At 49.6% G+C, this 27,500-nt stretch overlaps 2 protein-coding genes across 3 annotated transcripts in view; one reads left to right on the plus strand and one right to left on the minus strand.

Moving 5' to 3' along the window:
• Nucleotides 1–27,500, plus strand: part of LOC138357684 (uncharacterized) — a 379,827-nt gene that overhangs the window by 286,763 nt on the left and 65,564 nt on the right. The gene's annotated exons all lie outside the window — the stretch shown is intronic.
• LOC123750851 (uncharacterized) overlaps nucleotides 8,361–27,500 on the minus strand; it is a 47,648-nt gene continuing 28,508 nt past the window's right edge. The window contains exons 2-3 of the mRNA XM_069314549.1: nucleotides 23,437–23,582; nucleotides 8,361–10,315 (exon numbers count right to left, since the gene is read on the minus strand). Coding sequence (XP_069170650.1) covers nucleotides 8,816–10,315; nucleotides 23,437–23,523 — 1,587 coding nt within the window. The 5' untranslated portion in view covers nucleotides 23,524–23,582 and the 3' untranslated portion in view covers nucleotides 8,361–8,815. The remainder of the gene's footprint in view (nucleotides 10,316–23,436; nucleotides 23,583–27,500) is intronic.

The raw sequence follows: 27,500 nt of genomic DNA on the forward strand, positions 1-27,500 counted from the left end.
GCGACGACCACGAGGTGGACGAGTAAACGTGCCTACCTGGAGGACAGAATGGCCCTCGGCCTCAAGGATATGCTGAATATCATCGTGGCAGTTTTGCAGATTCCGAATACCGGTTGCAATATGGGGCAGGAGAATAGTACCAACACTGGCATTCAACCGAGCGTTCTTGGAGACCCGAACAGGGGTCTCGCCATGGCAGGATAAGGCAGCCAAGCGGGCAGCTGCATCATGAGCAGCAGCAGCAGCGACACGCGTACCGAGACAGGTGGGGTTAAAAGTAACAGAGGCATCTACTGAATCAACTAGGTGCCTATGGAGGTGTTACGAACCCGGATCCAGCGTCCGAGCAAGGAGCAGTAACAACTACGCCATCTGTGGGTCAGCTCCCGAAACCCCCGCCAAACGAACGACGACACCTAGTGAGGACAGCGTGTACTGGCCTCGAGGACCAGTTTCCAGTCTGGTTCAGCGCTCAACACCGCCGCTCCTGACCTCTGGTGAGGTGGTGCTCCGACGACAGCGCCATCTATGGACTGGATACGTCAGGTGTTTGTGTCTGAGCCTGTAAGAGTTGTGTTTTAGTGTCCCTGTTATTGATGACGTGTCTGCTTACAGAGCCGACCTGGGACCACTGTGTTGAAGGTGGAGTAAGTCTACCCGAGGCAGCCAGTCTCCATACTGTGAAGTTTGCTGCAGCCAGTAGTGACGTCGTCCCCCCGGAAGAACACTGTGATGTGTTAGCCTGCCAGAGGAGTGGCAGTGAAAGGATTTACCCGGGACCGACTGTAGGAGACGATAATCCACTGGGGTATTGAGGACAGGAGGGTGATTGGTGATATCACACGAGACTCCTGTCTAGGGCGTACCCCTTTTATCGTTCGTGGAGTGGCCGTACCAGCCTTGGTGGCTCAGTACCTGCCAGCAGACCTGCTGGACGTGTGGTTGACGGCCTCCACGACGGTGCCCCCAGTGGACCTGTGTTTTGGCTGACCTGTGGCCAGGGTAGGCTCGGCATTCTCAGAAGACACGTCTTGAGGCCACGAAGAAAGCACCGCGGACTCAGCACCTAGCTTCTTGATCAAGAGTCTTCAGCAGAAGACTAGATTGTGCATGATCCCCTTTGTAAAGTGTTAATACCCCTCCCCCTTGTGTACGCTTTAATTTTATATATTTAAATGGTGATGGTGTTAATTATAATATTAAGTTCTTAACTTTCTTTCCCTACTCCCTTTAAGTTACTTGCGTCACGGATCTCATCCCTTGATAGCCACTACTGGCTCGGGAACGGATACATATATCTTCCTCTAACAACATCAGAGTAAGGACCCCGTTGCGTCCCGAGAGGGCCGTAACAGGAGGGATAAATCGTCAGGTGTAGAATCCAGAGGGAGTAAATCAAAGTATTTGGCCCACGAGGGGGGACCAAACAAGGCTTGGTATGCATCATTACGGGAAGGGATCATCCTAGTGCGGCCGGGGAGCTGACGGCGTTGAGAACCCCCAGAGAGGTGTTACAAGGCGCAGTAGTCACAATGCAAGATTGAGCCGTGCAAGGGGACGAGGTGGTCACCACCGGGGCTTGTAGCTCGACTCGACCACAGAGGGAGGGGAACCGAGGGGAGTAGTCAGGAGGGTCAAAGGAGGAGCAAGTAAGTAAGTAATTATCAAAAGAAGGCACCAAACCGGGAAGGCTATGTAGCACCATCAAATACGCAAAATTATCAGAGGGCGCTAAATATCACCAAGGATGCCAATACGAGAACAAAAACGCATAAGGCGAACGATATCAAAAGTATCCGAGTCACCAAGAATTCTATCGAGGGACAGGTGACCGCGAGGGGCGGTCGGAAAGCAAGACACACGCTCGTCCTGGAAGTCAGGACATTCAAGAAGGACATGCACGACCGTAAGAGGGACAATGCAACTAGGACCATAAGGAGCAGGGCGGCGCTCCATCAAGTGACCATGGGCTAAGCGAGTATGGCCAATACGCAACCTCGCCAGAGCTGTTTCCCACCACCGGTAACGGTGGAAGGAGGACGGCCACGAGGAAACACAACATTTAAGAGTACGTAGTTTGTTACCAGTAACAGACAACCAAGAAGCCTGCCAACGGGTAAGGACTGAGGAATGCATAACCGGGTAAAAGTCGGAATACGGAATGCCTTTACGAGAGATGGGACAAGAGCAGACAGCTTCCTTGGCGGCAGCATCCGCACGCTCATTTAAAGACAAACCAATATGGCTGGGAACCCAACAAAACTCAACTGACTTAAATTTACTGTCAACAAGAAACAGCCAATGCTGGATCTCGACAACTACTGGATGAACCGGATTAAAGGACCCGGGAGCCAAGAGGGCACTACGAGAGTCAACAACAACTACAAAGGAAGACTGACAACGAGAAAGCAGGAGACGAAGAGCATAGAGAATAGCATAAAGCTCCGCTGTAAAGATGCTAGTCTCCGGAGGTAAGCGACACATATAAGTGCGATCAGGAAAAACAACAGAGTAGCCAACACCGTCCGCAGACTTAGACCCATCGGTGAAGACAGAAACGGAGCGGGAGTGAGAAGAAAAGTGCTCAAGGAAAAGGCGTTTTAGAACCGTAGGAGGGGTAAAAGGTTTAGTGATACGAGTCAAGGATGTACAAAACCGCGGAAGAGGGACTCTCCACGGGGGCAAAGAAGGAACAACACGAGGAGAAACATTAGAAATACGAACAGAAAGAACGTCCTGGAGGCAAGATAACCGAACAGAAAGAGGGAGGTGGTGAAGAGGAACAGGAACCGCAGGAGGGGTAAAAGTTAAAGCACGACAGAGGCGAGAGGAAGGATGTTGTAAGGACCGCGCAAGATAGCAGAAGCGATCACGGCGGTCTTGGAGAGAAAGGAAGCCAGTATTAACATACAAGCTAAGTATGTTGTACTTAGGCTTGTATGTCAAACGAAAAACTGGTGCCTTTCGTTCGACTCCCGTCGAACGAAAGGCACCAGAACTGAGGCGCAACCCAATATGGTGTAAAGCATCATGACGGCGAAGAGTAGAAGGAGAAGCAGACGAGTAAGCAGGGCAACCATAATCGAGCTTAGACAGGACGAGAGAGGAATGTAAAGCAAGGAGTGCGCGCCTATCTGCCCCCCAAGAAGTATGGGACAAGACCCGAAGGAGGGTAAGGGCCTTAGAGCACTCAACACGGAGGCAAGAGACACGGGGAGACCAAGACAAACGAGTGTCAAGGAATAACCCCAAAAGCTTCGCGGAATCTTTGTACTCAAGGGGATGACCATAAAGTGACAGAGGGACGAAGAACGACCCGTTTCCGCGTAAAAGTCATGGCACAAGTCTTAGAAGTAGAGAACTTCAAGCCATGATCGGTGGCCCAAGACGACACGGCATCAATTGCAAGTTGAATCCGGCGCTGAAAGAGAGGCGAATCATCACCCTGACAGCAAAGGGTAAGATAATCGACATAGAGAGCGGAGAAGACACCTGAAGGAAGAGAGGAAAGAAGACCATTGAGGGCAACCAGAAAAAGAGTAGTGCTCAGAACACTACCCTGGGGCACACATTCGTATTTCTGAAAAGAGGCAGAGAGAGCAGTACCAAGGCGCACCCGAAAGGAACGACGAGAGAGGAAGCTGCGGAGAAAGAGAGGGAGACGACCAGGAAGGCCAAAAGAATGAAGTTGAGATAGAATATGATACCGCCAAGTGGTGTCGTAAGCCTTTTCCAGGTCAAAAAGGACGGCAACAACAGAGGTCTTCGCAGCAAAAGCAGTACGAATATAGACCTCCAAGTTCACCAGGACATCTGTCGTGCTGCGGCACTTGCGGAAACCAAATTGAGAAGGGGAGAGGAGTTGATGGTGTTCCAGGAACACATCAGACAAACGTTAACCATACATTCAAAGAGTTTGCAGACAACCTGTGAGGGCAATAGGGCGAAAGACCTTAGGGGAAGTACCCAGAGACCCCGGTTTGCGAACAGGGAGGACAACAGCATCGAGCCAGTCCTCAGGGACTGACGACGACTCCCAGATCCGATTATACAGACTCAGTAAATACTGAGACGTGTACGGAGAGAGATGGCGAAGCATCTCATAATGAATACCATCGGAGCCCGCCGCCATAGAACCGCAGAGGGCCAGGGCAGAACGAAGTTCAGAGAGAGAGAAGGGATCATTATAGGGAAGCTGAAGACGAGTGCAGAAATCTAAAGGACGAGACTCAAGGACAGGTTTACGAAGAAGGAAAGATTGGGGAAGATGAAGACCAGAACTAACAGAAGAAAAGTGGGAACCCAGTTCGGAAGCGACCTGCAACGGGTCCGCCAAGAGTATCATGGAGGTGAAGGACCGGTGAAACATCGGGAACGAACTTACCCGCTATCTTGCGGATACGCTTCCAGATCTGGGCCAGAGGAGTTTCGGACGTAATTGTTGAGACATAAGATGCCCAACATTCACGTTTAGCCGTACGGATGGCCCTACGGGCCACCGCACTCGCTTTCCGAAAGAAAAGAAAAGAATCGATCGTCTGCCTACGGCGGTGCCTCTTCCAGGCTGCACGCTTACAGCGGACAGCCCGAGCACAGTCCGCATTCCACCAGGGAACGCAATTCCGTGGACCCCGAGAGGAAGAGCGAGGAATAGAGCGGAGGGCAGCGTTGAAGACAGTGTCATGAAAAAGGAGGAGAGCGCGAGAGAGAGGCAGAAGGGAGAGGTCAGAGAGCAGCACTGAGGGTAAATAGGGTCCAGTCCGCCTTAGCAAACTGCCACCTAGGGAAAGAGAGGGAAGGGCGAAAAGAGAAAAAGGAAACAAGGATGGGGAAATGATCACTTCCATGGAGGTCATCAAGAACCTGCCACGTGAAATCTAAGTAAAGAGATGAAGAGCAGAGAGAAAGATCAAGACAAGAAAGGGTGCGAGTCTGAGAGTCCAAATGAGTGAGCTCACTAGAATTCAGAAGAGATAGGGAAGAAGAGAGGAGAAACGGCTCAAGAAGGCGATCCCGGGTATTCGTCAGAACGTCACCCCAAGGAGAATGACGACAATTGAAGTCATCTAGCAGGAGCACAGGCTCCGGCAAGGAGTCTAGGTGGTGTTTCCTAGAGAGGAAAAGTCAGGAAGAGAAAGCGGGACACTCGGAGGGGAGATAAATGGAATAAACTGTGTACCATTTCCCCACAAAGATACGAGCAGCAGAACAATGGAGAGGCGAAGGAAAAAGTAAAGGAACAAAGGGAACATCAGCACGAATCAAGAGAGCACAAGAATTAGAAGCCCCAGCAACGGCTGGGGGGGGGGAAGGGGAGAGAAAGGAATAGCCACGAAAACGATCAGGACGAGCACCAAGCATCGGCTCCTGGAGACAGACACAAAGGGGCAAAAACCGCGAAATCAGAAGTTGGAGTTCGAGGAAATCGGCGTAATAACCTCGAACGTTCCATTGAAGAATGGACAACGACGAGAAGAGAAAGGACAAAAACAGAGAACAAGGAAGAAACAAAGGCGAAAGAGCAACAGAGCACGTTAAAGAATATCAGGGTCGAGATCAGGGTCAGCAAAGCCAGGGTTAGGGGGCATGGGTAAACTGAGCAAAGACGGAGGGAAGGAAACGGGAGAACAGATCAGAGGTGGGCGGCGGGGTCCGGAGGAGGAGGAGGAGGAGGAGGAGACAACAGAGAGGAGCAGTCAAGGACAGCAGCAGGAAGAGGGGGGGGGGGTAGAAAGAGGGGAGCGCACCTCAGCAAGGGCAGCAACCGAGAGGGAAGCGGGGGGCTAATGAAACCTCCATAGCAGGAACAGGGGGCGCAACCACCGAAATGGGAGGGGAAGGAGCGAGAGAGGCAGAAGTAGGGGCCGAGGAAGAAAGCGAAACCTTCTTACCCGCCGGGGAGGAGGAAGGAGAGGAGCCAGGCTTACGCTTCTGACTTAGAGAGACAGGTGTCCCAGCAACCACGTACTGGGCAACGGATTCTAGCGTCTCAACAGAAGCTGAACGAGAGCACACATGACGGCCGTTTGGAGAGCGATGGACATCAGCCCACACCGACAGGCGGCGGGGAGAGTCAGGAGACGGAGGGGAAGGATGGGAAGGAGGAACGGAGGGAAACGAGGAAGAAGACACAGGCGACATGACAGACCGCGTAGAAAGAAGGGGAACTCCAGTCAGAGGACCAGAAGGTGGAGCCTTCGGGAGAGAACCCAAAGGAACAGAGGAGGGGGCAGTGGGCGTATCAGGGTCCAAGGCCTGGAAACGGTTGAGAGTCTGAGGAAGGCGGGAAGGACGAGGAGAGGAAGAGCGCAACATGCGAGCGTAAGAGATATTAGCATAAGGCGGGAGCCGGCGAACCTGGCGTCTCGCCTCAGGAAAAGATATACGCTCCTGGTGCTTCAAGTTGAGGACGGCTGCCTCAAGCTTGTAATGGACACACGCACGGGAGAAGGTAGGATGGGCCTCACCGCAGTTGAGGCAACGAGCCTGGGGAGAAGTGCACTCCGACTTAGAGTGACCTTCGCCACCACACAAAGGATCAGTCCCAGAGCAGCGGAGAGCACCATGCCCAAACCTCCAGCACTTGTTACAGAGCCGAGAAGAAGGAATGTACTCCTGGACAGAGCACCTGGCACCAGCAAGAATGACAGAGGGTGGAAGGGTCCTACCATCAAAGGTAATCTTCACAACCCGGAGGGGTTGACGGCGACTACCACGAGGGGGACGAGTAAACGTGTCCACCTGGAGAATAGAATGGCCCTGGGCAGCAAGGATATGTCGAATATCGTCGTGGCAGTCGCGCAGGTCCCGAACACCGGTCGCAACATGGGGCGGGAGCAGAATAGTGCCAACACTGGCATTCAACTGAGCGTTCTTCGAAACCCGAACAGGGGTCTCGCCAAGGCAGGATAAGGCATCCAAGCGGGAAGCAGCATCCTGAGAAGGAGCAGCAACGACACGTGTACCGAGACGAGTGGGGTTGAAAGTAATGGAGGCATCCACGGAATCAACGAGATGTCGATGGAGGGAGAAATCGTCAGGAGGCGCAGAATCAAGAGGGAGGAGATCAAAATATTTGGCCCACGAAGCGGGACCAAACAAGGCTTGATAGGTAGCAGAACTGGAAGGAATCGAGCGAGGGCGGCCGTGACGAGGACGGCGGTGAGAACCCCCAGAGAGAGAGGGGTTAAAAGGCGCAGTAGTTACAACTAGAGATGGAGCCGCGCCAGGGGACGAGGTAGTCACCACTGGGAGCTTGGGGCTCGACCTAACCACAGAGGAGGGAAGGGAGCCAGGGGAAGGAGTCAGAGAGGCCAAAGGAGGAGCAAAGTCGGGGCCCAATGCAGCGGAGGCTACAGGGCCCGGTCTTCCAAGACAGGCCGACTCGGGGGCTTGGTCGCCCACCCCACGAGCCTGAGAAGGTACAACAAAAGCATTCAACGACATAGGTACGAAGAGTGATAAATTCATTCACGAATGTGCCCCCATACCTACCATGGAGCCACAATTAGAGGCAGGACACCCAACAGGAAGCTATCGCCGATCATGCCGGGGCCCCTAGGGGTGCGTCGTGAGTATACGCCCCTCAAACGCCACCTTAAGAACCGTCAGTCCGTCGAGATCGGGTTCAGCGACGAAAGGGGTATTGACAATAAAAGGTTCCCCTCGCTCGAGACGTCGGGTACAACAGTTCTACGGGTGCAAGAGTATGCCTCCTCAAGCACCCGGGCGTCAAAATAGAAGAAGTCCAAAGAAACAATCCAAAACAAGCAAAAGGTCGGCAGGAAACGACAAGCAGATAGGAGAAGAGGGGGGAGAAAAACGAAACAATGAAAAAGGAAAAGCGATCCGGCACAATTAGAGAAGACAGCAGCAGGAGTGCAAGGCCAGAAAAGGACAGAGGACCGTCCCACGGAGCATCACACTCCGGCAGCCGTCCACGAAGCCCCCTCACGACGCCAACGGGCCGGATGGGGAGGGGAAACGAAATATAAAGAGAAGGAAAAGCGATCTGGCAAAATTAAAGAAGTCAGCAGCAGGAGCATAAGGCTACAAAAGGACAGGACTGTCTCATGGAGCATCACACTCCGACAGCCGACCACCAAGCCCCCTCACGGCGCCAACAGGCACGACAGGGAAGGGGGGGTGGGATATAGGTATATATGGCTGGTGGATGCAGGTAATGAATCCCCCAATGATGAACACTATCCCAGTCTACCCTTGGCTTGCCTAGTTTAGCACAGAGGAAAGGGGGGGGGGGGCAGCAGGCAGCATGAGAGGAGCATGAGCCACCCCCGGCCCCCACCACTACCTACCTGCAGGTGGCACAGAGAGGTGCAGCTCAAGATTTGTAATATCGATTTACTGTTGGCAATTATCTTTATTTAAAAAAATATATTCCATACAAAACGTTTCACAGTTTATTATTGTAATCAACTGTCCAGAACGTGTCATTATTCATCAGTTTATAATCTTCTACATTATCAAAATTAAAAAACTTACTATACTAAAAACGTTGGCAGTTTTTCTCAGGAAGTTTGACCTTATGCGCCACACTATGAAATCTGCAACTTTTCATGCTTCACTTGCAATATACAATTAGTAACTATATTTAAAACTTACAATTTTACAAAATCAAGTTACATGAATTGCCATGAAAGCCTCGTACAAAACAGTCAAGCTGGTAAAAATTCAGTAATAAAAATTATTTCGAAAATGAGGCATTACAATCACAAACAAAATAAATTAAAATTTTCCCCTGCTAAGAGTTTACAAGGTCATGACCCCCAGGGTAATCGTCGGTAGTCATTACTGTTCAGGGGTAGTCGTAGCGGGTTACAGGCAGGAAAGTCCAGCCAGAGTTAATGAGGTTGCGTCTGTCGGCGGGGCTGACGGAGGCTGTGTTGGCGTGGAGCTCCCAGGGCCGCTGGTCGAGGCTTGCTTTGGGCATCTCACACAGGTCTGCCACGCTCATCTTCTCCATCACCACCACTTTAACCGCTCTCAACTCTGGCAAGAACTTCAGGAAGGCCAGCACCTTGTTGACGTCATCAACCTTGCCAAGTATAACCACTTCCTGCAGGGCAGGGAAGTACTTCAGCAGGCACCTGACGCTCTTGTGCGTCAGAAAGCGAGACTGGCACCTCAAGGTTTTTACGTTATCAATCTTGATGTTGTAGTCGGCAGGTGAGATATTACTACACTGGATACACCTGAACCCGAAATCAAAGCCAATGGTTACTTCTTCAAGAACCGGGAGGACTGTAAGAAATTTGACTATATCTTTCACCCGTATGTGCCGAGACTTTCCACCAAACACCTCGAGCAACTTCAAACGCGGGCCAAGAGCCATGAAGGCTTCCAAGGGAGGCTCTCCTGGACCGAAGTGTTTTAATTCGTAAAGTCTAAGAGTATGGAGAAAAGGGAAGCCGTTATTGAGCGGCAGTATTTCTTTAAGAATCATAATCATATCCTTACATCTGCCAGCCACTTTCACCTCCTCAAGGATCGGAGCAACATCCGCTAACACCTGCATGAAGCCGGTGTTGACGACTGTGGTGCAGGTGCTTATCGAGAGTTTACGTAGTGTTTTAAATTTTAGTAGCAAGTTATAGTAATAATTTATTACATAAAGATTGTTTTGCAAATTGATCGATAAACAACGAAATCTAGGGAAAATTATCAAGAGGATGAGGAAGAATTCGTTTGATACAGGAAAACGTCCGACACTAAACTCCTCCAGTCGTGGCCAGGTTGGGTTAAGGTTCATGAGCCTTCCTTGCTCCAGGTCATCCAAAGCCTCCATCGCACTTTTATCTCTGATACCAAACAACATTTCCATCAAATTATTTTCAGTCAGTTCTGGCATATAATTCTTTCGTTGACTTATATGAAGAACTGTGATGGGACAAGCCTGTGCCGCATATAAAATATTGTAAGTAACATTCACCCCTAACTTTAGTGCCGCAAGTTTATGGCACCATGGCAGCAGGAATACCAAAAATTTACAGTTGAAGCCCAAATCTATGCCGGATATATCTAGCTCTTGCAGGTGGTCCTGTCTAGAGTACACTCCAGATGAGGAAAACACCTCTGGAAAGATGATCCTATCCACTTCCATCTCGAACCGGACAAGACAGATCCTGGGACACTTTGCGCCAAGTAATGCCAACAGGACTCTAGTTATGTCATTCTCGGCTGCAGGATAGAGCCCTTGCCAAAGGTGACTGTGAAGAAGAACAGACGCGCGCAGTGGTATTGGCGGATTCATCCTCCACACCATCCTCCACACCTTCTGCACCTCCAACCACACCTCCTGTAAAACAATTTAATAAGTTTTCTCGTACAGGCAAACATACACAATAATGTTGAACTTTTGTCATTAAGACAAGACAATTTTTTGGGTTGGGGTACACTGACAGCATGCAGTGTACCCCAGCATGCAGCATGTGTCTTGAGTGCGTCCCAAAACACTACACGAAACTGGTTTGGAACAATGTGCATTGTCCGCATAATCCATTGTACCTTCTTGTACACAAGTTAATGTAGTACAAGATCAAAATTCAGCAGCTATCTGTGCTACAGATTAGGCTTCGGCTGCAACATTTGCATACGTAATACAAATTCAGCATTGTGTATGAAAATGGGAGAGAGAATGACAGTTGACATGTAAATTAAACAGGAGACAGAAAAGCTATTTCTTTATTGCTAATATTCTGTATTAGGTTTCATGTTTATGTTTCGCAAAGGAGAGTAAAGCTTAATATAGGTAATGTGTTCAAATTATGATTGTGAACATATATTTTAGAAAATAGGATTGTGCCAGAAATAAGTAATTATCAAAAGATAGCACCAAACCGGGAAGGCTATGTATCACCACCAAATGTGTGGAATAATCAGAGGGCGCTAAATATCACCAAGGATGCCAATACGAGAACAGAAACGCACAAGGCGAACGATTTCAAAAGTATCCGATTCACTCCCTATCATCCGATAGGGAGCCGGTCAGCCGAGCGGACAGCACACTGGACTTGTGATCCTGTGGTCCCGGGTTCGATCCCGGGCGCCGGCGAGAAACAATGGTTAGAGTTTTTCACCCTATGCTCCTGTTACCTAGCAGTAAAATAGGTACCTGGGTGTTAGTCAGCTGACACGAGCTGTTTCCTGGGGGTGGAGGCCTGGTCGCAGACCGGGCCGCGGGGACACTAAAAAGCCCCGAAATCATCTCAAGATATAACCTCAAGATTTACCAAGAAGTCTATTGAGGGCCAAGTGACTGCGAGGGACGGTTGGAAAGGAAGTCACGTTCGTCCTGCAAATCAGGACATTCAACAAGGATATGCACGACTATAAGAGGGACAAAGCAATTTGGACAATAAGGAGCCAGGCACACTCCATTAAGTGACCATGAGTTAAGCGAGTATGGCAAGACAACCTTGCTAGAGCCGTTTTCCCCACACAATGCTAAGGAGTACGCAGTTTGTTACCAACAACAGAAGACCAACAACCCTGCCAACGGGCAAGGATGGAGGAATGAATAACCGGTAAAAGTCGGAAAAAGGAATTCTTTTACGGGAGATGGGACAAGAGCGGATAGCTTCCCGAGCGGCAGCATCCGCACGCTCATTTAAAGAAACACCAATATGGCTGGGAACCCAGCAAAACTCTACGAATTTAAATTTACTGGAGATAAGAAACAGCCAATGTTGAATCTCGACGACCAGCGGATGGACAGGATTAAAGGACCCGAGAGCCATGAGGGCTACGAGAGTCAACTACAATCACTAAGGAGGATTGACAACGAGAAAGCAGGAGACAGAGAGCATAGAGAATAGCATAAAGTTCCACTGTGAAGATGCTATTCTCTGAAGGGAGGCAACACACATAAGTGCAGTCAGGAAAAACAGTAGCCTACACCGTCCACAGACTGTGTAGGCTACTATACACCCATAGGTGAAAATGGAAACGGAGCGGGAGTGTGAAGAAAAGTGCTCAAGGAAATGGAGTTTCAGAACTGTAGGAGGGGTAAAAGCTTTAGTGATCCGGGTCAGGGAAGTACAAAATTTTAGAAGGGAGACACTCCACGGGGGCAAGGTGGAACAATACGAGGAGACATTAGAAATACAAACGGAAGGAGTTCTGTAAGCGAGACAGCCGGACAAAGAGGGAGGCAGTAAAGAGGAACAGAAGGAACAGGAGGTATAGGAGGGGTAAGAGCCAAAGCACGACAGAGGCGAGAGGAAGGATGTTGCAAGGACTGCACCAGATAGCGAAGACAGTAGTGATCACGGCGATCCTGAAGAGACATGAAGCCTGTGTCAACATACAAGCTGAGGGTGGGAGTCAAACGAAGGAGAAGCAGACGAGTACGCAGGGCAACCATAATCATGTTTAGACAGGACGAGAGGAATGTAATGAGAGGAGCGTGCATCTATCCGCCCCCTCCCCCCCAAAGAAATATGGGACAAAACCTCAAGGAGGACAAGGGCCTTAGAGCATTCAACTTGGAGGCAAGAGATATAGGCCGACCAAGACAAACGAGTGTCAAAGATTAACCCCAAAAGCTTAGTGGAATCCCTGTACTCAAGAGGATGACAATAAAGTGAAAAAGAAGGACGAAGAATGACATGCTTCCGAGTAAAAGTCATAGCGCATGTAGAGAACTTTAAGCAATGATCGGAGGCCCAAGACGACACGGCATCAATCTCAAGTTGAAGCCGCCGTTGAAGGAGAGGAGAATCATCACCCTGACAACAAAGGGTAAGATCGTCGAAATAGAGAGTGGAGAAGACGCCAAAAGGAAGGGAGGAAAGAAGACCGTTGAAGGCAACAGAAAAAATAATGCTCAGAATACTACCTTGGGGAACACCCTCATATTGCCGAAAAGGGGCATAGAGTGGCACCAAGCCTCACCCGAAAGGAACAACGAGAGGAAACTTTGGAGGAAGAGAGGGAGATTCCCACGAAAGCCAAACGAATTAAGTTGGGACAGAATATGATACCACCAGGTGGTATCTTAAGCCTTTTCCAGGTCAAAAAGAACGGTAACATAGATCTTCGCAGGAAAAACAGCACGAATAAAGACCTCGAAGTTCACCAGGACATCTGTTGTGCTGCGCCACTTGCGAAAACCAAATTGAGATGGGGAAAAGTGGAGATAGCGTTCTAAGAACATCAGACGAACGTTAACCATACGTTCAAAGAGCTTGCAGACAACTCGTGAGGGCAATAAAGCGGAAGTCCTTAGGGGATGTCCCAAGAGACACTGGTTTCCGGACAGGGAGGACAACAGCATCGAGCCAGTCCTCAGGGATTTACGATGACTCCCAGACCCGATTAAACGGACTCGGTAAATACCTAGACGTGCACGGAGGGAGATGGCGAAGCATCTCAATGAATGCCATCGGAGCCCACCACTGTAGAACCGCAGATGGCCAGGGCAGACTGAAGCTCAGAGATAGAAGGGATCGTTATAGGCAAGGAGATGGGTTCAGAATTCCGAAGGATGAGATTCAAGAAGAGGCTTACGAAGAAGGAAAGATTGAGGAAGATGAGAACCAGAGCTAACAAAAGTGGGAGCCCAATTCAGTCGCGACCTGCAACGGGTCCGTCACAAGAGTACCACAAAGGTAAAGGACCCGCGAGACATCGGGAACAAACTTACCCGCTCTCTTGCGGATATGCTTCCAGATCTGAGTTTCGGTAGAGGAGTTTCGGACGTAATGGTAGAGACATAAGGCATCCAACATGCACGTTTAGTGGTATGGATGGTCCTACGGGCCACCACACTCGCCTTCCGAAACAAGAGAAAAAGACTCTGCCATCGGCTGGCGGCGGTCTCTCTTTCAGGCTGCACGCTTACAGTGGACAGCCTGAGCACAGTCCACAGTCCACCAGGGAACACACTTCCGCGTTCCTCCGAGAGGATGAGCAAGGAATAGAGCAGAGGGCAGCGTCGAAGACGGTGTCATGAAAGAGGAGAGCGGCATGAGGGAAAGGCAGAATGGAGAAGTCGGAGATAGTAGCACGGAGGGTAAAGAGGCGCCAGTCAGCCTCGGCAAACTGCCACCTAGGGAAGGAGAGGGGAGGGTGAAAAGAGAAAAAGGTAACAAGAATGGGAAAAAGGTAACAAGGATTGGAAAATGGTCACTGCCATGGAGGTCATCAAGAACCCGCCACTCGAAATCTAAGTAAAGAGATGATGAGCAAAGAGAAAGACACGAAAGGGTGCGACTCCGCGAGTCCAAATGAGTGGGCTCACCAGAATTCAGAAGACACAGGGAAGGAGAGAGGATGATGAACAGTTCGAAAAGGCGACCCCGGGTATTTGTCAGGACATCACCCCAAAGGGTATGTCGACAACTGAAATTACCCAGCAGGAGCACAGGCTCCAGCAAGGAGTCCAGGTGGTGTTTAAGATTGGGAAGAGAAAGCGGGAGATTTGGGGGAAGATAAATGGAACAAACCATGTACCATTTACACTGAAAGACGGGCAACAGAACATTGGAGAGGCGACGGAAAAGGTAGGGGGATGAAGGGAGCATCAGAGTGAATTAGGAGAGTAGAAGAGTTATGGGCCAGCTGGGGTATGGGAGAGAAAGGAATAGCAACGGAAGCGACCAGGACGTGCACCAAGCATTCGCTCGTGGAGACGGACACAAAGGGGCAAAAACTGAAATCAGAATTTGGAGTTCAAGGAAATTGACATAATAACCACGAAAGTTCCACTGAAGAATTGACATCGACAAAAAGAGGAAGAATAGCAACAGAGAACAATGAAGAAACAAAGGTGAAAAAGGAACATAGCACGTTAAAGAAGCTCAGGTTCGGGATCGGGTTCAGCAAAGTCAGGGTTAGGGGGCATGGGTAAACTGAGTAAAGATGGAGGGAAGGGAGAGGGAGGACAGACCAGAGGCAGACGAGCAGGGTCCAGAGGAGACAACTGAGAGGGGCAATCAAGGACAGCAGGAGGAGAAGGGGCAGAGAGTGGGGAGCGTACCTCAGCAAGGGCACCAACCGAGACGGAAGCAGGGCCAAAGAAACCTCCATAGTGGTAACATGAAGCTCTATCACCAAAACGGGAGGCGGATTAAATGATATAGCCAGTGATAGAGGGGCCGAAGAAGAAAGCAAAGCCTTCTTACCCGCCGGGGAGGAGGAAGGAGACGAGCCAGGCTTTCGCGTCCAATTCAAAGACATGTGTCCCAGCAGCAATGTACTGGGCAACAGACTGGAGCTTCTCAATAAGAGAAGAACGAGAGTGCACATGATATCAAGGCGAGCGATGGACATCAGCCCGCACAGACAGGTGGCGTGGAGAGCCAAAAGACGGAGGAGAATGACGGGAAGGAAGATCAGAGGGAGAGGAGAAAGTAGACACAGGAGACATGACAGACTGGGTAGAAAGAAGGGTAACCCCAGACAGAGAACCAGGAGGGGGGACCCTTCGGGACAGAACGTAAAGGAACAGGGGAGGCGGTGGTGGGCGTGTCCGGGTCTAAGGCCTGGAAACGGTTGAGAGACTGAGGAAGGGGAGAAGGATGAGGAGAGGAAAAGCGCAACACGCGAGCACAAGAGACGCCAGCGAATGGGGGAAGACAATGAACTTGGCACCTCGCCTCAAGTAAAGACAAACGGTCCCGGTGCTTCAAGTTGAGGACGGCTGCCTCAAGTTTGTAATGTATACACACATGGGAGAAGGTAGGGTGGGCCTCACTGCAATTGAGGCACCGGGCGTGGGGAAAAGTGCACTCCAACTTAGAGTGACCCTCATCCCCACACATGGGACAGAGAGAGACAGGACAAGAGCATTTGAGGGCACCATTCCCAAACCTCCAGCACTTGTTACAGAGCCGAGGAGATGGAATATACTTCTGAAAGGAGCACCTGGCACCAGCAAGAATGACAGAGGGCGGAAGGGTCCTACCATCAAAGGTAAGCTTCACAATCCGGAGGTGCAGACGGCGACGACCACGAGGGGGACGAGTAAATGTATCCACCTGAAGGACAGAATGGCCCTGGGCCTCGAGGATATGCTTGATATCCTCGTGGTAGTCCTTTAGATTCCGAACACCGGTCACAACATGGTGCGGTAGGAGAACAGTGCCAACACTGGCATTTAAACGAGCGTTCTTGGAGAGTTCGGGTCTCGCCAATGCAGGATAAGGCAGCCAAGCGGGTGGCTGCATCCTGAGGAGCAGCAGCAACGACAGGGGTACCGAGACGGGTGGGGTTGAAAGTAACAGAGGCATCTACTGAATCGACAAGATTCCTATGAAGGGAAAAATCGTCAGGAGTTGAATCCAAAGGATAAAGGTCAAAGTACTTTGTCCACGTAGCAGGACCAAACAAGGCATGGTACGAATTAGTATGGGGAGGGAGCATACGAGAGCGGCCGTGGTGGGGATGGCGTTGAGAACCTCTAGAGACAGAGGTCATAAGGCACAGTAGTCACAATGAGAGAGGGAGCCGTACAAGGGGACGAGGCAGTCACCACAGAAGGCTTGGGGCTCGACCCAACCACAGAGGAGGGAGGGGAGCAGGAAGGAGTAGTTCAGTCTGGGCCTAAACCGGGCCCTGTAGCAGGGGCCACAGAGCTCGGTCTTCCAGGACGTCCGACTCAGGGGCCTGGTCGCCCACCCCATGAGCCTGGGTAAGAACTCGAGTCGTCATCCATGCAAGAATCAATTTAAAGGTTTGGGACCCGGAACCAAGGGATACCACCTACTTGGGCAGCCAGGAAGACCGAGTGCGGGCCAGTGCAGGAAGGGTGAGTCGTCCCCAGCGGTGCTCCCCCCTTTTCTAACAGGGGAGTCCTATTACAACGTCCATTTTGTTGACCAGACCACACACTAGAAGGTGAAGGGACGACGACGTTTCAGTCCGTCCTGGACCATTCTCAAGTCGATTGTGATGAAGTAGAGACAGGCAATAAATACTTCATCACAATCTACTTGAGAATGGTCCAGGACGGACCGAAACGTCATCGTCCCTTCACCTTCTAGTGTGTGGTCTGGTCAACATACTTTAGCCACGTTATTGTGACTCATCGCCTGCACATCGTCCATTCTCCCACACTAGTGCTAAGACCCCAGTCCCCCTATCGCCCCAGCCTGGACACCCAACCATCCACTCAGGGCGGCCTCTCACAGGCGACCCCTCCAGCGGGTGGTCCATGGCTCACAAGGCCCCTACATGGTGCCCTTCAGCACGTACACCACCCAAAGAGGGGGCAGGAGAGGGGGCACAGGCAACCCACACCGGTCCCAGGGAGGTGTATACGAGCCTCTCACCACGGCAAGGAGGCACCACGAAGGGGGATTGTGCCATAAAATAAAATGTCAAATATAACTAAGACTTCTGTTTAATCTGCAAACCAGGTTTCAATTATAAATTTATTACCAACATATGAACATAATTAATGTAATTTAAATATATTAATAATGTGAGGGTTATGATTGCTAGATATACAACAATATACTAATTACAACCGAGTAGACTGTTCTGTCTCCAGACAGAATTGAGGGCTGTTCCATCAATTCCCCAGTTGTATTTAAAGGCGCAGATGTGCAACCCCCCTTCTCAATAAAATATCACACATAACGCAAGCTTTTGTGATGTAGGGGGATTAATACTAGATAGATTGAATAGTATTTGTATAATTGTTTCTTTTACTTGGCTATTGGGGAAATTTGGCAACAAGAGGGACTGGACTGTACCCGCCCCTTTCCAGAGATTTAAACCTCAAAGGAGCACTGACTGTATTGCCCACTCTGTTAAGTATACAATTTAGTATAAAGTTGAATGTTAAGGTAATGCATTCATAATTAGGTAATTTAGTAACTGCCCGAGTGATTTTGTCATGTATAGCTAGGATTGCACCTTGTGTGTTAATAGGTATTATGTTGCCACCTGTTTTTTACCCGTTTGTGTCAGTAGATTGGAAATGGGATTTATTGGTTAGCACCTTTGGGAATAATCAGTAATTACTTAGTCTTTTGTTTAATTCGTGTTTATGAATAATTAATTTTAGCTTTCAGTATTACTTCCCTTCAACAGACCCTTGACATAAGTAGTTGATTTTACATTTAATTCAGCAGTAGTCAGGATTCGGGCCCGGGCCTAAAGGAGATTCAAACTCAATAATGCAATATTATTTTAGTGGCTAATAAGTTATAATGTATTATAGGGATGTGGTCTTTTATAGAAACCACCCAATGTCCCACGAATTTTACATCTGGCGATGTGACCAGACAAATCATATTTGATATCTTCATTTGTTGGGTCCAACACTTCCAACACAGATAAGGCTCGAGGGAAACCGTCCTTATTTGCGGGCGTAAATTTCCAAATGGGGAAAAGTCTACAAACTTCCAAATTGGCTGAAACAATCTACCATCTTTCAGCCTGTGCGCTGCTGACCAGCAGAACTGAATTTGCTAAATAATTTTAAAATTCCCAAAATTGTTATATCAAGTATGAGTTATATAAAAGGGCACTAAATTCAGTCACCCTGGAAATCACATCACCCAAAAGAAGCTACGAAAGAAAACTCCCGAAAAAATATTTTTAATTTCTGATACTTTTTATGTCTATATAAGAAGTAAAGCCAAAACTAAGGATTCGGTAGGATCATTAAAAGACGAGATTAACCAAGACTAAATGGAGGATAAAAGGGCAGCAAGCACAATGAATACTTTACATCAGTGTTCACACCAGAAAGACTAGACGACATCCTGCATCACCCACACATTTTTGGAGGTGGTAAAGGAACGCATTGCCCGCTCATAACGTGTGAATCAACAAGAGCATTGATAAACTAAGACTAAAGCCCCAGGTGGGGATCGAACTCAATTCAAAGTCATAAAGGAACTGGTAGATGAACTATGCCTACCATTGAAACTATTCACAACGTCTCTGGACCAAGGGACAGTCCCCCCAGATTGGAATTATGCAAAAGTTACCGCTATTAAAAAAAAAAACAGGAGCAGCTCTGCAGAAAATTACTGTCTGATCAGCTTAACATCACACATCTGCAAGCTCATGGAGAGAACCCTAATGGAGGAAATCATTCACTCTTTCAGTGAAAAATCTTGTCAAATCGACAACATGGGTTTGTGAAAAATAGACCTTACAAAACTGCTCACATTTTTCGACACGGTAAACAGCTACTCTGACATATGACTAAGTCGATGCGGTATACAGGCATGGTGCAAAAGCTTTTGACAAGGTACTACAGGCAAGACAAACAAGGAAGTTACAGGCACATTGAATAAATGGTAGAATACTGGAATGGATAAAACAGTGGTTAAAACAATGCAGGGAGCCGGGGTAAACAGGAATGAATCTGACAAGTTTGGCGAGGGGTACACAGGGGTCCAATTTTGGGGTAAACCCATTTTGCCATATACATAGAAGAGAACATTACAAACTACATCAAATTTACACATGACACTAAGATTTAGGGTAAAGTGGCAAGTGAAAATGATATCGAGGCCTTGCAACGAACTACATGAACTTCACAAATGGTTAGAAGATTGCCAAATGCTTTTAATAACAAATGCAAGACCCTGCATGAGGGGCATATCAACGCACATCACAACTACCATATTAATAACATTACCTTGAAGCAGATTGGAAAAAAAGGACATTTGAGTCAAAGTCCATCATTTACTGAAAGTCGCACGAGTGGAAGCAGCAGTATCAAAAGCTAACCAAACTCTAGGAATAATCAAGCATACCTTTGATCGAGGAAAAGAAGGTAGGGATTCAATTGTATATATCAACATTGCACCCACATTTGGAATATTGTATCCATGCTTTGAGACCATCTTCATAAGGACAACTACACTGGAAAATGTGCTAGACCGGGTAACAAAAATCCTTCCAGAGCCAAGCCAACGTAACGTATCAGGAACGGTTAAATCAAATGTAACAAAGAAGGAGCAACGGTTTCAAGCTCAGCAAGTCACAGTGTAGGACTGAAAACAGGAGACACTTTCTCACCCTCAGTTATAAACCCATGGAATCCGGCTACCCGCCTTAGCCGTAAATGCTAAAACCCCCCACCTCCCTCCTCCCACGTGCCCTGGCCAACATGTAGCACCCCCTCCCTCCTCCCACGTGCCCTGGCCAACATGTAGCACCCCCTCCCTCCTCCCACGTGCCCTGGCCAACATGTAGCACCCCCTCCCTCCTCCCACGTGCCCTGGCCAACATGAACCACCCCCTCCCTCCTCCCACGTGCCCTGGCCAACATGTAGCACCGCCTCCCTCCTCCCACGTGCCCTGGCCAACATGTAGCACCGCCTCCCTCCTCCCACGTGCCCTGGCCAACATGTAGCACCCTCCTCCCACGTGCCCTGGCCAACATGTAGCACTCCCTCCCTCCTCCCACGTGCCCTGGCCAACATGTAGCACTCCCTCCCTCCTCCCACGTGCCCTGGCCAACATGTAGCACCCTCTCCCACGTGCCCTGGCCAACATGTAGCACCCTCTCCCACGTGCCCCTGGCCAACATGTAGCACCCTCTCCCACGTGCCCCTGGCCAACATGTAGCACCCTCTCCCACGTGCCCCTGGCCAACATGTAGCACCCTCTCCCACGTGCCCTGGCCAACATGTAGCACCCTCTCCCACGTGCCCCTGGCCAACATGTAGCACCCTCTCCCACGTGCCCCTGGCCAACATGTAGCACCCTCTCCCACGTGCCCTGGCCAACATGTAGCACCCTTTCCCACGTGCCCCTGGCCAACATGTAGCACCCTCTCCCACGTGCCCCTGGCCAACATGTAGCACCCTCTCCCACGTGCCCTGGCTGTAATGATCTGTGCAGATCATGGCTCTCCCTCCTCTCCCCTTTCCTTCATTTTACTCTCCCTCGTTTTCCCTCCCTTCCCATTTGTCAGAGTCTGACCCTCACTGGTCACAACGGTTTGAAGTCAAGTTTCCCTTAGTCCAGTGAGCCATCGGGAGGCTGGACAGCCCCTCTGTTTCCACTCCTCCCCACTTATTTTCCCTCTCTACCCCTCTCCCTTGCCTTTCCTATAACCATTGACGAATTAAGGAATAGTAACTCAGGGTCATAAACTTGTGCTCTCAAGTTACACGTGGGTGGCCAGCCAGCTTTTCCCACGAGTCGGTTGTTACTGCTTATTTACAGTACACGAGTTTTCTGTCAAGAGGAATTGACCCTTTTGGTCAAGGCTGGTTCTGATAGGTTGCAACCATTGAGGCCTAGGATACTTGGCCCTTGTTGGATAAGGATTCAAGAGGCGGAGTCCCCCAGGGTAGGGCCTGTCCATTCCATTGGCTATAGGTCTAGAGAGGCGGGGCTTATTGGGCCTAGGAACTAGGTGGGTGGAGCCTGTTCCCACTGGTAAGAGTTTAAGAAAATATTAAAGTCAGTTTGTCTTGGGACTTCAACTGGGGTTGCAGGTCAGGTGATCTGAGTGCAGCCACTCAACATCTGGGCTGACTTTGCAGGTTAAGGTAATTGTGCACTTGAGTTTTCATGTACATCATTGAGCCATTCCGTTGCCTTAAGGATGTTTATTAGAGTAGGCTATATATTTTCAAATTGATTTCAATTAACATGTTTAAATAATAAATAAAGTGTATTAAGGTTAATTTGTGTTTAGTTATCTGTTCCCTTTGATTAATGCTGTGTTATTTATTCTTATTGGTGGTTTTCATTTGCTATGCTAGGAATTCTCCCGTGTTTTCTATTTTATGGATATTAGAGTTGTCCTTGAATCCTCAATCAGTAAAGTGAAGACTACATTTTTACTCCCAAGCATTTTACCCAGGTCCCCCATACCCTTCGAGTTTCATGATTACTGACCTCTTTCCTTCCTGGGGGATGAGTGATACACACATTCAGATTCTGAACAGGGAGGTGGCAGCCGTATTTAATGAGTTGGAATTATTAGTTTTAAATTAATAATCCTTATTCTTGTCGTTTCCTCCTCATTTAATATTTCAGAATTAATCATTCCTGTAGTTCATTGGGGAGTCACATTGATCTGCAAGCTGTGTTAAGCTGGAGTGTTGAAAGGGAGTAAAGGATGTAAAGAAAAAGGGTTATTACATGGCCAACATGCTAGCACTCCCCTCCCTCCTTCCACGTGCCCTAGGCCAACATAGAACCACCTCCCTCCTTCCACGTGCCCTGGCCAACATGAACCACCTCCTCCCACGTGTCCTGGCCAACATGAACCACCCCCTCCCTCCTCCCACGTGCCCTGGCCAACATGAACCACCCCCTCCCTCCTCCCACGTGTCCCTGGCCAACATGAACCACCCCCTCCCTCCTCCCACGTGCCCTGGCCAACATGAACCACCCCCTCCCTCCTCCCACGTGCCCTGGCCAACATGAACCACCCCCTCCCTCCTCCCACGTGCCCTGGCCAACATGAACCACCCCCTCCCTCCTCCCACGTGCCCTGGCCAACATGAACCACCCCCTCCCCCCTCCCACGTGCCCTGGCCAACATGAACCACCCCCTCCCTCCTCCCACGTGTCCTGGCCAACATGAACCACCCCCTCCCTCCTCCCACGTGCCCTGGCCAACATGAACCACCCCCTCCCACGTGCCCTGGCCAACATGAACCACCCCCTCCCTCCTCCCACGTGCCCTGGCCAACATGAACCACCCCCTCCCACGTGCCCTGGCCAACATGAACCACCCCCTCCCTCCTCTCACGTGTCCCAGGCCAACATGAACCACCCCCTCCCTCCTCCCACGTGCCCTGGCCAACATGAACCACCCCCTCCCTCCTCCCACGTGCCCTGGCCAACATGAACCACCCCCTCCCTCCTCCCACGTGCCCTGGCCAACATGAACCACCCCCTCCCTCCTCCCACGTGCCCTGGCCAACATGAACCACCCCCTCCCCCCTCCCACGTGCCCTGGCCAACATGAACCACCCCCTCCCTCCTCCCACGTGCCCTGGCCAACATGAACCACCCCCTCCCTCCTCCCACGTGCCCTGGCCAACATGAACCACCCCCTCCCTCCTCCCACGTGCCCTGGCCAACATGAACCACCCCCTCCCTCCTCCCACGTGCCCTGGCCAACATGAACCACCCCCTCCCTCCTCCCACGTGCCCTGGCCAACATGTAGCAAGTATTCCTCCTCTCACGTAATTGTCCGTTTTCATTTCAAGCATAGAATTGTTAGTTGGAGTCGGGTCGAGTAAGGCAAGATAAGAACAATTTAAGCTACGAGATTTAAGTATAGCAATCTAGCAAGTCATCAAACACGGCTTATCTGATGAGTGGGAAACCGCCATCTATCTCGCATCTCATAGTTTATTATTTGGTTACCTCGTTAGGCTAATTCATAATTATCGAAATGCGTATTGATGTTCAGAGTTTAGCAAGCTTGGACTTAAAGAGGATAAGCTTACAAAGGACTGTAATGACATGAGACTTGCCCTAGGCCGACGACAGAAGCGCTGGTACCTGACGGTAGCCTGCACTATGGTGTCCACACACAACTCCCACAGCAACTTGGGATGCATTTACACACTGCGACTTCAAGGGCGCTGGTATCTGCCGTCGGCAGACACTGATGCTACGCCTGAAATATTTAAATATAAAATAATTCATATTTCAATGTGTAGGGGAACAAGCAGCCAGTATACAAAAAAACAGAAGACGTTACAATTATATCTATTATATCGAGGTCCCCTTCCCAGGGTCGAATTACTTCCCCTTCCCCAGGATGCAACCCCACAACAAGATTCAGAGTGGCTGAAAGTAGCCTCTGACACACACACTTGTCTTGTGACCATCGTGTTGGGTGGACGTGGGTTGGGAGCTCCTGGTTCACTAGTGGAGTGGGAGGGGTAATCAGGCAACTTCGAAGTGAAAAAGTGGGCTACAAGTGAATGAAAAAACCTTGAGTTTTGGCCAGAGCCATAAGGTAGTGAAGAAAAACAGTTTAAATAGCGTAATTCAAAATAGTTGAGGAAGTATTGTGGCAGTGTGCAGTGTGGAGCAGACCTCACCGACCTCTGACCGCGTGACCTCACCCCGGCAGCAACCCTTCTACCACCACGTGGGACGATGCTTGGAGATTCACTCACCTATTGTGTTACCAGGACGGTAAGATACTTGGAACCCCTGTAGGTAAGGTTGCATTATAGCAATGACTAGGTCAGGAAGGGCGTCTAGGTCCAACAGTATTATGATTGAGGAAGAAGATAGGTTTGTGGAGAAGATGATTGGGAAATTTGTAGAGAAGAGGGATGTTTGGATAGGTGATCTAATCCAGGGGATTAAAAGTGAAGTCTTTAATAAGCTACAGGGCGAGGTTCAAAGACTCAAACAAGAGTTTATGGATTATATTCAAGAGGAAATCAGGAAGAGCAGGGTAGAATGGCAAGGAGAAATATCTAGGCTTACTAATGAATTTGGCAGGAATAAGGGAAGCTTGGCAGGGGAAGGGGGAGTAGTAGTAGTAGGTGGAGTAGCGGGTGTAGGAGGGGTGGGGGTCAGCCAGGGATGGGGCCACCAGCATGACCCTGAACTGAGAAAGAGGACAATCATAATCCATGGATTACTTGAAGCCAGGGCACCATCGAGGCAGGAAAGGATGGAGATTGAGGATTTGGAACTACAGGGGATCTTGAGAGACATGAGAGCCCAGATGGCAGGGAATGAGGTGCAAGTCCACCGACGCATTGGACCATACAACTAACAGGAAACGACCTGTCCTGGTACAGTTCACTAACGAAGAGGCAGTGGATTACATACTGCATCACAAACACCTACTCAGAGGTAGCGAAAATTACTACAACGTATTTATTGACAAATTCATGACGAAGGAGGAACAGATTGCCCACAGAGCAATCAAACAACAATACGACTCTTCCCATTTGAGCGCAGCTACACACCCCAGTGCTAATCCACCCCATGCTAACCAGCTCATACGTGCTTCTCAGGTCACCCCTTCCCCAAATCAGCCGCCCCTGCTTATCTCCCCAGCACATCCCTTGACCCCTCTGACCCCACTGGAGTCAAATTCATCCCACATTCCAAGGACCCCCTCATCACCTCAACCCCCAAAACCCGTCCAGCCCTCATCCCCTCAACCCCCAAAACCCACCCAGCTCTCATCCCCTCAACCTCCAAAACCCACCCAGCTCTCATCCCCTCAACCTCCAAAACCCACCCAGACCTCATCCCCTCAACCCCAAGAACCCACCCAGACCTCATCCCCTCAACCCCAAGAACCCACCCAGACCTCATCCCCTCAACACCCAAAGCCTACCCAGCCCTCACCCCTCCTCATCCCCTCTCCTTCCATGTGACCCCCCACCCTTGCGAGGGAGGTGGGAGGTCCCCCCCACCCCCTCTATCCTTCCCCCTCCCAACCTCTCAACCTCTATCTGTCTCCCAACCTTACGCTATCTCCCAACCCCTCTATGCCCTCCCTAATCTTCAGACCCAGTATGCCCTTCCTACTCCAGACCTACCTACCCAGGCCCTACCCCAGACCCTCCTACCTACCTTCCTAGAAGCCCAGCCCCCAGTAGCCCCCCAAGCACCCCTCCTGAACTCTTTCACCCCCCATACACCCCCCGGACCCCCCCCAGACACCCCCCGGATCCCCCCGGACCCTCCCCGCCCCCAGTCATCCCCCAGACATCCCCCAGATCCCCCCAGACCCCCAGAGAAAGGGAGAACTCTGGTACAAGAGTTTCCATGAAGAATCTCAAGGTTTGGTACACCAATGCTGATGGGGTATCTAATAAAGCAGAAGAGATAAAAGAAAGAGTGAGTGAGGCAGTTCCTGACATAGTTGCAATTGTGGAAACTAAAATTAATGACATGATCTCAGATGCAATCTTTCCTGAAGGGTACCAGGTGATACGAAAAGAGAGGACACAGAGACAGGGAGGGGGAGTAGCACTCCTAATAAAGCGGAAATGGAAGTTTGAAGACCTGGGAAATCGAGTTACCAATGAGTGCACAAGCTTCATACATGGAACTCTGACAGTAGATGGGAGGAAGATTGTGATCTTGGTAATCTACAATCCCCCACCAAACAGTAGAAGACCCAGGCAGGAGTATGATGACAACAACAAAGCATGTATAGATGAACTGCAGAAGGCAGCAACACTAGCCCACAGAATGAGAGCGAAGCTGCTGATCATGGGGGACCTAAATCATGGAGAGATAAATTGGGAATCAAGGAATCCCCATGGAGGGGACGAAACGTGGGGAGCAAAATTAGTAGATGTTATAGACAGGAATTTCTTGACACAACATGTGAAGGAAGACACAAGGGAAAGAGGAGGAGATGCACCGAGCCTATTAGACCTGATTTTCACCCAGAACGTAGAAGATATCGAGAATTTAGAGCATGAAATACCTCTAGGGGCCAGTGACCATTGTGTCCTAGTCTTTGACTACATGATGGAATTCAAACTTATGACCATGGGACAAGAGATCTGGGAAAGGAGAGCTGACTACAGGAAAGGGGACTATATGAGGATAAGGGACTATCTGGGTGAAGTGCAGTGGGAGGAAGAAATTAGAGGAAAAACAGTCCAAGATATGATGGACCTAGTCATACAGAAATGCCAGGAGGCCGAAGAGAGATTTATACCAACGGTAAAGGGAAAAAATAAGAAGGAATATAATAACCCATGGTTTAATAGACAGTCTCAGGAAGCAAAGATGGCCAGCAGGCGGGAGTGGAGGAAGTACAGAAGACAAAGAACAGAGGACAACAGAAGCAGATACAACAGAGCTAGGAACGATTACATTAACGTAAGACGAACATCGGAAAGGGACTATGAGAACGATATTGCAATCAAAGCGAAAAAACAACCTAAGTTACTACACAGTCATATAAGAAGAAAAATGTCGGTGAACAACCAAGTGACAAGACTAAGGAAGACAGAGGGGGCATATACTGAAAGTGACAAGGAAATCTGCGAGGCACTGAATGCCAGTTTCCATGGAGTGTTCACTACCGAGCCTGAGCAGCTCCCATTGTTGGAAGGGGTTACCCTAGATGAAAGACTATCAGATATAGAGGTGACAGCAGAGGAGGTAATGAAACAGTTGACAACTCTAGATGCAACTAAAGCAGTTGGACCAGACAAAGTATCACCGTGGATACTAAAAGAAGCAGCACAGGCCCTCAGCGTGCCTCTGGCAATGATCTTTAATGAGTCACTTATGTCAGGAGAATTGCCCAGTTGCTGGAAGAAGGCAAATGTCATGCCGATCTTCAAGAAAGGAGATAGGGAGGAGGCACTTAACTACAGACCTGTATCACTGACAAGCATCCCCTGTAAAATACTGGAAAGAATAATTAGGCTACGACTGGTTGCACACCTGGAGAACATTAGGTTTGTGAACAAACATCAACATGGGTTCTGGACAGGGAAATCGTGCCTAACAAACCTTCTGGAACTCTATGATAAAATAACGAGGATAAGACAGGACAGAGATGGTTGGGCAGACTGCATATTTCTGAACT

This window comes from Procambarus clarkii, chromosome 79 (assembly GCF_040958095.1).
Source record: "Procambarus clarkii isolate CNS0578487 chromosome 79, FALCON_Pclarkii_2.0, whole genome shotgun sequence".
Lineage (NCBI taxonomy): Eukaryota > Metazoa > Arthropoda > Malacostraca > Decapoda > Cambaridae > Procambarus > Procambarus clarkii.